Source organism: Oncorhynchus masou, chromosome 25, assembly GCF_036934945.1.
Source record: "Oncorhynchus masou masou isolate Uvic2021 chromosome 25, UVic_Omas_1.1, whole genome shotgun sequence".
Classification (NCBI taxonomy): Eukaryota; Metazoa; Chordata; class Actinopteri; order Salmoniformes; family Salmonidae; genus Oncorhynchus; species Oncorhynchus masou.
In genome coordinates this window covers 11834175-11845894 of record NC_088236.1, presented here as the reverse complement: position 1 = coordinate 11845894, position 11720 = coordinate 11834175, and the positions used below count along the sequence as shown (strand labels likewise).

The 11720-nt window shown below is 50.4% G+C and overlaps 1 protein-coding gene across 1 annotated transcript in view; it reads right to left on the bottom strand.

The window, feature by feature from the left end:
- Positions 1-5678: 5678 nt before the first annotated feature.
- Positions 5679-11720, bottom strand: part of LOC135513469 (E3 ubiquitin-protein ligase znrf3-like) — an 8309-nt gene continuing 2267 nt past the window's right edge. Inside the window, exons 3-4 of the mRNA XM_064936346.1 lie at positions 9902-10048; positions 5679-9588 (exon numbers count right to left, since the gene is read on the bottom strand). Of these exons, the coding sequence (XP_064792418.1) occupies positions 7766-9588; positions 9902-10048 (1970 nt within the window). The 3' untranslated portion in view covers positions 5679-7765. The remainder of the gene's footprint in view (positions 9589-9901; positions 10049-11720) is intronic.

Below are 11720 nucleotides of genomic sequence, written 5' to 3'. Positions count from 1 at the left end.
CAATCGCCATCATACTGTCCACTGCTCATCCCATATAGACAAAAGGAATACCTATGTAAGAATGCAGTTCATTGACTACAGCTCATCATTCAACACCATAGTACCCTCCTAGCTCATCATTAAGCTTGAAGCCTTGGGTCTCAACCCCGCCCTGTGTAATTGGGTCCTGGACTTCCTGACGGGCCGCCCCCAGGTGGTGAAGGTAGGAAACAACATCTCCACTTCGCTGGGGCTCCACAAGGGTGCGTGCTCAGCCCACTCTTGTACTATCTCTTCACCTATGACCGCGTGGACATGCAGGCCTCCAACTTGGTCATGAAGTTTGCAGACAACACAACAGTGGTAGGCTTGATCACCAACAATGACGAGACAGACTATAGGGAGGAGGTGAGGTCAACATAAATAGTCTGGATGGCCATGAGATTAATTGCACAGCAGTCTTATCGCTGGACAGCAGTCTTGTAGCTTGGACAGCAGTCGTATAGCTTGGACAGCAGTCTTATAGCTTGGATAGCAGTCTTAGAGCTTGGATAGCAGTCTTATAGCTTGGACAGCAGTCTTATAGCTTGGATAGCAGTCTTATAGCTTGGAGAGCAGTCTTGTAGCTTGGACAGCAGTCTTGTAGCTTGGACAGCAGTCTTGTAGCTTGGACAGCAGTCTTATAGCTGGGACAGCAGTCTTATAGCTTGGATAGCAGTCTTAGAGCTTGGATAGCAGTCTTAGAGCTTGATTTACAGTCTTATAGCTTGGATAGCAGTCTTATAGCTTGGATAGCAGTCTTATAGCTTGGATAGCAGTCTTAGAGCTTGGATAGCAGTCTTAGAGCTTGATTTAGCAGTCTTATAGCTTGGATAGCAGTCTTATAGCTTGATTTACAGTCTTATAGCTTGGATAGCAGTCTTATAGCTTGATTTAGCAGTCTTATAGCTTGGGTAGCAGTCTTATAGCTTGGACAGCAGTCTTAGAGCTTGGATAGCAGTCTTATAGCTTGGATAGCAGTCTTATAGCTTGGATAGCAGTCTTATAGCTTGGATAGCAGTCTTAGAGCTTGGACAGCAGTCTTGTAGCTTGGATTTAGCAGTCTTATAGCTTGGACAGCAGTCTTATAGCTTGGACAGCAGTCTTGTAGCTTGGATAGCAGTCTTAGAGCTTGGACAGCAGTCTTATAGCTGGGACAGCAGTCTTATAGCTTGGACAGCAGTCTTAGAGCTTGATTTACAGTCTTATAGCTTGGATTACATTTACATTTAAGTCATTTAGCAGACGCTCTTATCCATTGGATAGCAGTCTTAGAGCTCGGATAGCAGTCTTATAGCTTGGATAGCAGTCTTATAGCTTGACAGCAGTCTTATAGCTTGGATAGCAGTCTTATAGCTTGGACAGCAGTCTTAGAGCTTGATTACAGTCTTATAGCTTGGATAGCAGTCTTATAGCTTGGACAGCAGTCTTATAGCTTGGATAGCAGTCTTAGAGCTTGGATTTACAGTCTTATAGCTTGGACAGCAGTCTTTACATTTAAGTCAGTCTTGCAGACAGCAGTCTTATCCAGACAGCAGTCTTACAAATTGGACAGCAGTCTTATAGCTTGGATAGCAGTCTTATAGCTTGGACAGCAGTCTTATAGCTTGGATAGCAGTCTTATAGCTTGGACAGCAGTCTTATAGCTTGATAGCAGTCTTATAGCTTGGATAGCAGTCTTATAGCTTGGACAGCAGTCTTATAGCTTGGGGTAGCAGCACTACTACAGTCTTAGCTTCAGCACAACTGCTGGATTCATTTAGCCAAGACCAAGACATCATTCTGTCATGTGATAGCAGTCTTATGGCTTGATTTACAGTCTTCTGTCTTGGACAGCAGTCTTATAGCTTGGATAGCAGTCTTAGTCTTGATTTACAGTCTTATAGCTTGGATAGCAGTACTCTGTCTTGGACAGCAGTCTTATGGCATTGGACAGCACTCTGTATAGCTTGACAGCAGTCTTGTGGCTTGGACAGCAGTCTTATAGCTTGGACAGCAGCCTTGTAGGTTGGATAGCAGTCTTGTAGCTTGGAGAGCAGTCTTATAGCTTGGACAGCAGTCTTGTCTTGGATAGCAGTCTTGTAGCGACAGCAGTCTTATAGTCTTGGACAGCAGTCTTATAGCTTGGATAGCAGTCTTATAGCTTGACAGCAGTCTTATAGCTTGGGGCAGTCTTGTCAGCTTGATTTACAGTCTTATAGCTTGGATAGCAGTCTTGTAGCTTGGACAGCAGTCTTATAGCTTGGACAGCAGTCATGTATCCTCGCTTGGGACAGCAGTCTTGTCAACTTGGACAGCAGCCTTATAGCTTGGACAGCAGTCTGTCAGCTTGGACAGCAGTCTTATGGCGTCGGACAGCAGTCTTCATGCTTGACAGCAGTCTTGGTAGCTTGGGCAGTACTCTGTCATGTGACTCCAGCCTTGTGGCTTGGGGCAGTACTCTGTCTTGTGACAGCAGTCTTATGGCGTTGGATAGCAGTCTTATGTCTTGGGGGTGACACTCGCCCAATCAGCACAACTGCTGGTTCATTTTGGCCAAGACCAAGACATCATTCTGTCATGTGACTCCTCGCCCTATGGCGTCGGGGCAGTACTCTGTCATGTGACTCCTCGCCCTATGGCGTCGGGGCAGTACTCTGTCATGTGACTCCTCGCCCTATGGCGTCGGGGCAGTACTCTGTCATGTGACTCCTCGCCCTATGGCGTCGGGGCAGTACTCTGTCATGTGACTCCTCGCCCTATGGCGTCGGGGCAGTACTCTGTCATGTGACTCCTCGCCCTATGGCGTCGGGGCAGTACTCTGTCATGTGACTCCTCGCCCTATGGCGTCGGGCAGTACTCTGTCATGTGACTCCTCGCCCTATGGCGTCAGGGCAGTACTCTGGCATGTGACTCCTCGCCCTATGGTGTCGGGGCAGTACTCTGTCATCAGACAGAGGACGGGTCAGAGAAACCCATCGGATTCGCCACACGCACGCTGACGAGTGCTGAGAAGGGTTATTCACAGTTAGACAAGGAAGGTCTGGCCATTGTTTTTGTTGTGAAAAGCTTTCATCAGTACCTCTATGGCTGTCATTTCACCATATGCACTGACCACAAACCACTGATCAGCCATTTCAGTGAATCAAGATGCATTCCTCCCATGGCTTCAGCAAGGATACAACGCTGTGCCCTCACACTGTCAGCTTATGAGTACACTATTGTGTAGAGAGCGGGGGAAGGACAATGCAAACGCAGACATGCTCAGCCGTCTCCTGCTACCAGAGATGCCCGCCACAACTGTGGTGCCTCTCAAGATAATTTTCCAATCCTGGCCCAACTGAAAAGGATCCTTATGCAGGTTTAGCCTCCCGTCGTAGAGGATGAGGGACTGAGACCTTGTGCAAAGCGCAAAACTGAGCTGAGTGTGCAGGATGGCTGCATACTCTTGGGGGTCCATAGTGGTTGTTCTGCCCCCCTGGCCGTGCACAAGTCATGGATAAGGTCCTTGAGGCTCACCTGGGTGCCTCCCGGATGAAAGGTTTAGCCAGACCTGACATCTGGTGGCCTAACGTGGATCAGGATGTAGAAAACAAAGTGAAATCATGTTCTGAGTGCCAGATCAACCAGAAGATGGCCCAGCCTGCACCGATACATCTGTGGGAATGGCCTGACTGCCGTGGTCCAGGCTGCAAATAGACTTAGACTTACCTAGACTGCACATAGACTTAGACTCACCTAGACTGCACATAGACTTAAACTTACCTAGACTGCACATAGACTTAGACTTACCTAGACTGCACATAGACTTAGACTTACCTAGACTGCACATAGACTTAGACTTACCTAGACTGCACATAGACTTAGAGAGTAGATTTGCATAAAGCATGTTACTCAAACCATGACTGATGTAATACGTCACACCACATACAGGCATGTCGATATGGTAAATGTGCAGTATATCATAATACTGCACGGCATTTTGAGTGGGGTCCAAGAAACACAAGGAAAAGATATTGCATTGAAGAATGACATTATAATTAGTTGTCCCAAACAGTTCTCCTTTTAAGCATCCATCTGATCAGATAATGATGCGGTATCCGCTCTAGTGCAGCATCATTGTCTAATGCAACACTGTGGCAAAAAAATAGAAAATTATGCTCTGTCTTATCGTGTTATAACAGACACGTCCACTTCCCCAAATGGCTATAAAGACATAACTATCATAATAGGATGGTTTGAAGGGAATTCAGCTCCTTCTTCTCACCTCACACTGTCCCTAGTGTGAACCCGCACATTGATCTGGTGCTGCTACTTCCTGTATATAGCTCCACAGTGATCTGGTACTGGTACTTCCTGTATATAGCTCCACAGTGATCTGGTACTGGTACTTCCTGTATATAGCTCCACAGTGATCTGGTACTGGTACTACCTGTATATAGCTCCACAGTGATCTGGTACTGCTACTTCCTGTATATAGCTCCACAGTGATCTGGTACTGGTACTTCCTGTATATAGCTCCACATTCATCTGGTAGTGGTACTACCTGTATATAGCTTCACAGTGATCTGGTACTGGTACTACTTGTATATAGCTTCACAGTGATCTGGTACTGGTACTTCCTGTATATAGCTCCACAGTGATCTGGTACTGGTACTTCCTGTATATAGCTCCACAGTGATCTGGTACTGGTACTTCCTGTATATAGCTCCATTCTTTTGTATTTTATTTGTCTTGTTCTATTGTTTTAATTGTACTTATTTTTCACTCTGCATCATTGGGAAGGGCTAGTAAGTATGCATTTCACTGTAAATTCTACACCTGGCCCATGTGACAAGTAATGTGTGCTTCAATATAGACTGCTTTGACTGCTCCCTGGTGGTGACAACAAGCCTGGAGTATTCTTGGAGTAGGGTGAAACAGTGAAGTTGCCCCTAGACGCTGATCTTGGGTCAGTATTGCATTTCCACCACAAATGGTTAATGTTAGGATTGGGGGAAGGGAAGCTAATTCAAGATTTGTTCCTAGGGAAAACTTCACCCTGGAGCAGGGGTATAATCATTAGTGTAAAACGTCTTGCGACGAAAACAGTTTACTCCAAAAGGAAAACGTTTTGCAACGAAAACGAGTTTCTATTGGACAAATTCAGGTAGGTCCCGCCCAGTTTCATTCCTTTTGCTTCCGTTTGGTTCCTGGTGAATACACCCCAGTGTTCTCATCTTGGGGTGAATCTTAATTGTATTTCCTTGATTGCTTTCGTCCGCTCTCCTCAGTCGTCTTCGTCTCAAAAACCATAGATATTGCCCTTCAACGCACCTCGGAACCTCTCCTACGATGCATTTTGAGGAGGACAGGAATCAAGAACTAACAATTGTAGATTCTTAGTTTTGAATACGGATATTTTAAGCATGTTGTTTCCCATCCACTAGGTGGAGACAGATCAGAAGCAGTGTTCCAAGTTCTAGGCCAGCAGACGTTCTAGGCCAGCAGACGACAGTAAGGCCAGTAGGGTATATCTGCTTACCTACCCAAATTTTCTTCCCAAAAGAGATGTAGATCTATACCATATTTAAAATATCAATTCTAATCAACACTGCACTGTTGTCAATTTCCCTGAATGAAGATGAAAAGATGAAAAAACACAACAATGTGATTTACTTGAATAAAACTGTATATTTTACAGATCTTTGAACACTTTAATTACACAACTGTATGGTAATACATTTTTTAAATACATTTTTGGTCAGAGAATATTGAATAATTTTGTGTGCAATTACCATGTATTTAGCGATTTATCACAAACAGCAACCAAATAACTCAAAAACGTTCATACACTCAACATAAGACATGGCTTGAAGATAAATATATTAGTAAATAAATATTCAGAGAACATATTTCCATTTATGAAATATGCTGCAATACAGATACAGAAATATACAGATTGATTTCTAGCCTTTTTTAAACATTTGTAAAATGATAATGATGGAGAAAATAATAAAAATAAAAAATATGAATTTTGTGTACAAATTTTCTTTTAATACAATCTTCTTAAGTGCTACAAATAATAAAACTAAACAATTAAATAGTGACTTGGGGTAAACCCAACATGTTATATTTGTAGTACATATCTTTATGCAAAGGAAAGATTAGATTCTCAATATCGTTCATTGATTACAGCTCTGGGTTTACATATAAATATTGCTATTTCAAAACGATTGCCTCTGAAGACAATGGGTACATTTCATAGAAACATTAAAAACAGTCTGTAAAACCAACAGAAAGAAGGCATGAATGAACAACGCTGATATTGTTTGAGAGCATGATGTGGGCTGTATGATTTAATCAAATAAAAGAATCAGACATGCTGCTTTCTGTGTAACTGCTCAGTGTCACCCACAGCCACAGTATAAAAGGGATCCCTTGTGAATCATTTTTCCTTTGGTCTTTTTTTGACACACAACTGCTTTATAGAACCATATTAGAATTGTATATTATAGCCGTATATTATAGCTTAAGTGTTGAGGAGGAGGCTAGATGAGTGACTGCAAAAAAAACTAAAACAAAACAAGAGCTTCTAACGCACAAGTAGTGACTAAACTTGATATAAATCCAATCCTTTGAAGATATCCAAATGTCGTTCTACGAGCGCAGAGAAACCCTGTCACTACGTGGACCTTTATTTGGTCAAAAGGTGACACAGCCCAAGATGGTAAGGATGGCTCAGGGGCCTAAGGCCTGGTCTGGTGTATGTTCTAGAAGGCGCAATGTTCTGAACATTGCAGATAGACATGTATTCTATATAGAACAGACTCTCTATTATGTAGAACAGAGAACTGAATCAACATTCTATCTGCATTGTTCTAGAATATTGCACCCCATTGAGTATCCCAAGAGAGAACTGTAGTCTAGTTAGTATAGCTTAGCTCAATGAAAGAATGTGTGACTGTGACGAACTGCCTCCCCTCCAACTGGCAAGGACCCCGCCCCTCCACCCAACCCCGTAAAAAGAAAATGAGTTGATGTTTTGGTACTCTTCCATAACCTTTCATCTGAGTTTGGTGGTTTGTTGACGCTTGTTGTCCAAGCTGTATATGCAACGTTTTGTCATAAGAGCGGTAAAGTACAATAAACACATACATAAAGTACATATGCATGTACACACAGGTATGTGTGTGATTATAAAACTAATGAAATGTATCCTCAAACAACTTGCACAGACCAGAGTCCAGAGGTGAAGAACAACTTACTAGACCAGAAGAAGAAAAATCTCACAAACTGGGCCCTGCTAACACAGTTTGTTTCTCTCCAAATGGGTCTCAGGATCCAGACTGACCCTGTCTGGAACCCATGGTACTGTGAGGGCTGGGCCAGCCTACGTGTTGATTTGTGGCCTTGCCAAGCCATCCACTGTTACATCCAACCACCGTGAACTTCCACCCATATGCTGTAGCCTGATTCTCTATCTATCTGAGCCTGTAGACTCCGCTGGGGAGGCGTGGCCACGTGTCATGTTGGTTGAGCTGGGCTTATGCTGAGCTGCTGATGACCACAGGAATGAACTGGTTATGTCTGGATACGCCAGGCAGGCCATCATATCATTTCAGTAGAAATCTACACCATCACCATCTAGGATGATGACATTCAGAGTTCAGCAAGCGAGAGGCTTAAAAAAAGCAAGGCAACTGAGGTTTTCTTGACTGACCGACCGACCGGTTAGGTACCAAACAAGCTGTTTGTTTGAGTCCCTGTTTCTGGGCTCCACAGCCCCTCATACCCCCAGACCCTTGTCTGTAGCTTTACTGTTTCCAGATGCATCGTGGGTAGTGTAGTTCAGGGGGTGGAACAGGACCCTGGTCTCTTCTTCCTGGGTGGGGTTCGCTTGACCACTGAACTGTCCTGAGGTGAAGTACCCTCCCTCACCAGGATCCACCCGCCCACCAGTCCGCCCATCGCCCCCCTGCCCTAAGGTGAGGCTGGCTAGCAGTAGGCTGCTCTGATACAGAGTCTCCGTCCCCAAGCCCAGCTCATAGTCTGTGCCCTGGATTATGGGTATTCTCTGGCTGAGCACACCACAGCAGGCATCCGAGTCTGCAGCGTGGTGCGCATACTGCACATTCACGGCATAGTCCTCATTATAGCGCCCCCCTGTGGCCCGGTGAACCTTCATCTCCTTGTAGAAGCAATAGGGCAGGCCCTCATAGCTCACCTGCTCCGACAGAGCCAACAGGTGCTCCCCGGGGTGGTAAAAGTTCTGCTCTGCCCCCCTCTGACAGCCACGTCCCGAGGAGGCCATAGGCCCCACCCAGTCTGAGTCCTGCCTCTGATATCCCTGCTGACCTTTGCACTCCATGTTGGGAGGGAGCACCTGGAAACAGCAGCTACATGCCCCTGCTCTTCCCAAGCCATGCTCCCCCCTTGTCTCCTCCCCTGACTGCCCTCCCTTCCCCATGTCCACTGTGGCTCCCTCTGGAGGCCTGGCTGAGGTAGTGCTAGTGGTGCTGGTGTCCCTGGGTTGTTCCAGTGACGAGCGGCTGCTGCAGCTGGAGAGCTGGTCCCCCACACTGAACCCTGAGGTTCCAGGAAGAGGCTGTGGCTGTAGGCTGTCGCCATTGTGTCCCCCCGAGGGAGCTGGGGTTAGGGAATCCTCGGCTGTGGAGGGGCAGGTGGTGGAGGCCCCTGCAGACGTGGCCCCTGGCTCCCCTTGCGACCCCCTACAGGGGCTCTTACTGCGGTAGACGTAGGGGTCGTAGTCAGAGCTCAGGGAGCTGCGGAAAGTGGAACAGGATCCGTATACCCCCTGGTTACTGATCTCTGTACAGTCCAGCGTAGAGTCACTGGAGGAACAGTGGCATTGGCCAGAGCTGCTGCTGCTGTCGCTGCCCGGGCAGTCGGCCAGGTAACCACTGCACACCGAGCGGTGGCCATGGTAACAGCCCGGCCCCGAGGCACCGCTCCCTGCCTCAGCCAACCTGGAGCTGGCGGCCATGTGGACCACCGTGGGGTAGAGCAGCCCCCCTTGGAAAGCCATGCTGTGGTGGTCCTTGTGGGGCCCGGCGCTCCCAGTCACCCCTCCTACGCCTGCTGCCCCCTGGGTCCCCTCACCCTGCTGGGGGAAGGTCAGGCCCTGGAGGTAGTAGTGTTGGTACATGGTCTCGTACTGCGAGTAGCAGGCGGCCCGCGAGAAGCTGCGTCCGTGGAACTTAGGCCTCTTGAAGGCGCCGTGGCGGGGACCTGGCTGCTGGTACTGGGGGTAGGCGGGGGGGTTGAGGCCCAGGTGCTGGTGCTGCAGCTCACAGTGATGGGGGTTGAGAGAGTGGTCCAGGTGCAGGGTTGGGTGGGGGTGGTAGTCCCGGAGGAAGGCCCCGGAGTGGGCAGACTGGGGAGGGTACAGGCCCTGGGGGTCTGAGTGCTGGTCCACTGTCAGCACTGTGATGGGGTTACCATGGGGGTCCATGGAGGTGCGGGTGGGGTAGGCAGTCACCTGCCCAGAACGGTGCACCCTTCCAGGGTAGTGGACAGGCAGGACTACCCTCTGCTGCCGGCTGTAGACTGGGTCCATGCAGACGGAGCCGGGGTTCCCCTTCCTTTGCTCTGAGAAGAGAAGAGGGGTGGAAGTGAGGGAGAGAGTTTGGTTAACGCACGTCAGTCAAAGAAACGTCTTTCAAAAGTTAGCTTTGTTACAGTTTCATGACAAAGGTATTTTACGCCGATTAAATGAATTGATTAGTCTCTTTTACTGTTTTACCGGGTTGCATAGTGTGACAAAAGTTAAATATTTGCAGACTGGAAAATTCCTGTCAGATAGCTACAGGCCTCATGCTGACAACACCGTGTCCCAAATGGAACCAAGTTCCCTATATAGTGCACTACTTTTGACCTGGGCCCATGAGGAACACCAGCTCACCGATGATGTTGTGTCTACAGTGAGGACAGGTGTGGTGTTGTAGGAGCCAAGGGTCCACACACTTCTTATGAAACCGGTGGGCACAGGGGATGACCCGCAGCTCCTGTAGAGGGGTGGGAGAGGAGGAGGGGAACAGGGGGAGAGGAGGAGGGGAACAGGGGGAGAGGAGGAGGAGAACAGGGGGAGAGGAGGAGGGGAACAGGGGGAGAGGAGGAGGGGAACAGGGGGAGAGGAGGAGGGGGACATGGGGAGAGGAGGAGGGGAACAGGGGGAGAGGAGGAGGGGAACAGGGGGAGAGGAGGAGGGGGAGAGGGGGAGAGGAGGAGAGGAGGAGGGGGAGAGGAGGAGAGGAGGAGGGGAACAGGGGGAGAGGAGGAGGGGGAGAGGAGGAGAGGAGGAGGGGAAAAGGGGGAGAGGAGGAGGGATACAGGGGGAGAGGAGGAGGGGAACAGGGGGAGAGGAGGAGGGGGAGAGGAGGAGAGGGGAGGAGGGGAACAGGGGGGGGGAGAGGAGGAGGGGAACAGGGGGGGGAGAAGAGGAGGGGGACATGGGGAGAGGAGGAGGGGGACATGGGGAGAGGAGGAGGGGAACAGGGGGAGAGGAGGAGGGGGAGAGGGGGAGAGGAGGAGAGGAGGAGGGGGGAGAGGAGGAGAGGAGGGAGGGGAACAGGGGGAGAGGAGGAGGGGAACAGGGGGAGAGGAGGAGGGGAACAGGGGGGAGAGGAGGAGGGGGGGAGAGGAGGAGAGAGGAGGAGGGGAAAAGGGGGAAGAGGAGGAGGGATACAGGGGGAGAGGAGGAGGGGAACAGGGGGAGAGGAGGAGGAGGGGGAGAGGAGGAGAGGAGGAGGGGAACAGGGGGAGGAGGAGGAGGGGAACAGGGGGGAGAGGAGGAGGGGGGGGAACAGGGGGAGAGGAGGAGGGGAACAGGGGGGAGGAGGAGGGGAACGGGGGAGAGGAGGAGGGGAACATGGGGAGAGGAGGAGGGGAACGGGGGGAGGAGGAGGGAGGGGAAAAGGGGGAGAGGAGGAGGGGAACAGGGGGAGAGGAGGGGGGAACGGGGGAGAGGAGGAGGGGAAAAGGGGAGAGGAGGAGGAGGGGAACAGGGGGGGGAGAGGAGGAGGGGAACAGGGGGGGAGAGGAACAGGGGGAGATGAGGAGGGGAACAGGGGGAGAGGAACAGGGGGGGGAGAGGAGGAGGGGAACAGGGGGAGAGGAGGAGGGGAACAGGGGGAGAGGAGGAGGGGAACAGGGGGAGAGGAGGAGGGGAACAGGGGGAGAGGAGGAGGGGAACAGGGGGAGAGGAGGAGGGGAACAGGGGGAGAGGAGGAGGGGAACAGGGGGAGAGGAGGAGGGGAAGAGGAGGAGAGGAGGGAGAGGGGGGGGAACAGGGGGGGGGAGAGGAACAGGAGGGGGAACAGGGGGAGAGGAGGAGGGGAACAGGGGGGGGAGAGGGGAACAGGGGAACAGGGGGGGAGAGGAGGAGGGGAACAGGGGGAGAGGAGGAGGGGAACAGGGGGAGAGGAGGAGGGGGGGGGAGAGGAGGAGAGGGGGGAGGAGGGGAACGGGGGAGAGGAGGAGGGGAACAGGGGGGAGAGGAGGAGGGGAACAGGGGGAGAGGAGGAGGGGAACAGGGGGAGAGGAGGAGGGGGAGAGGAGGAGACGGGGGGAGGAGGGGAACAGGGGGAGAGGAGGAGGGGAACAGGGGGAGAGGAGGAGGGGAACAGGGGGAGAGGAGGAGGGGAACAGGGGGGGAGAGGAACAGGGGAACAGGGGGAGGGAGAGGAGGAGGGGAACAGGGGGAGAGGAGGAGGGGAACAGGG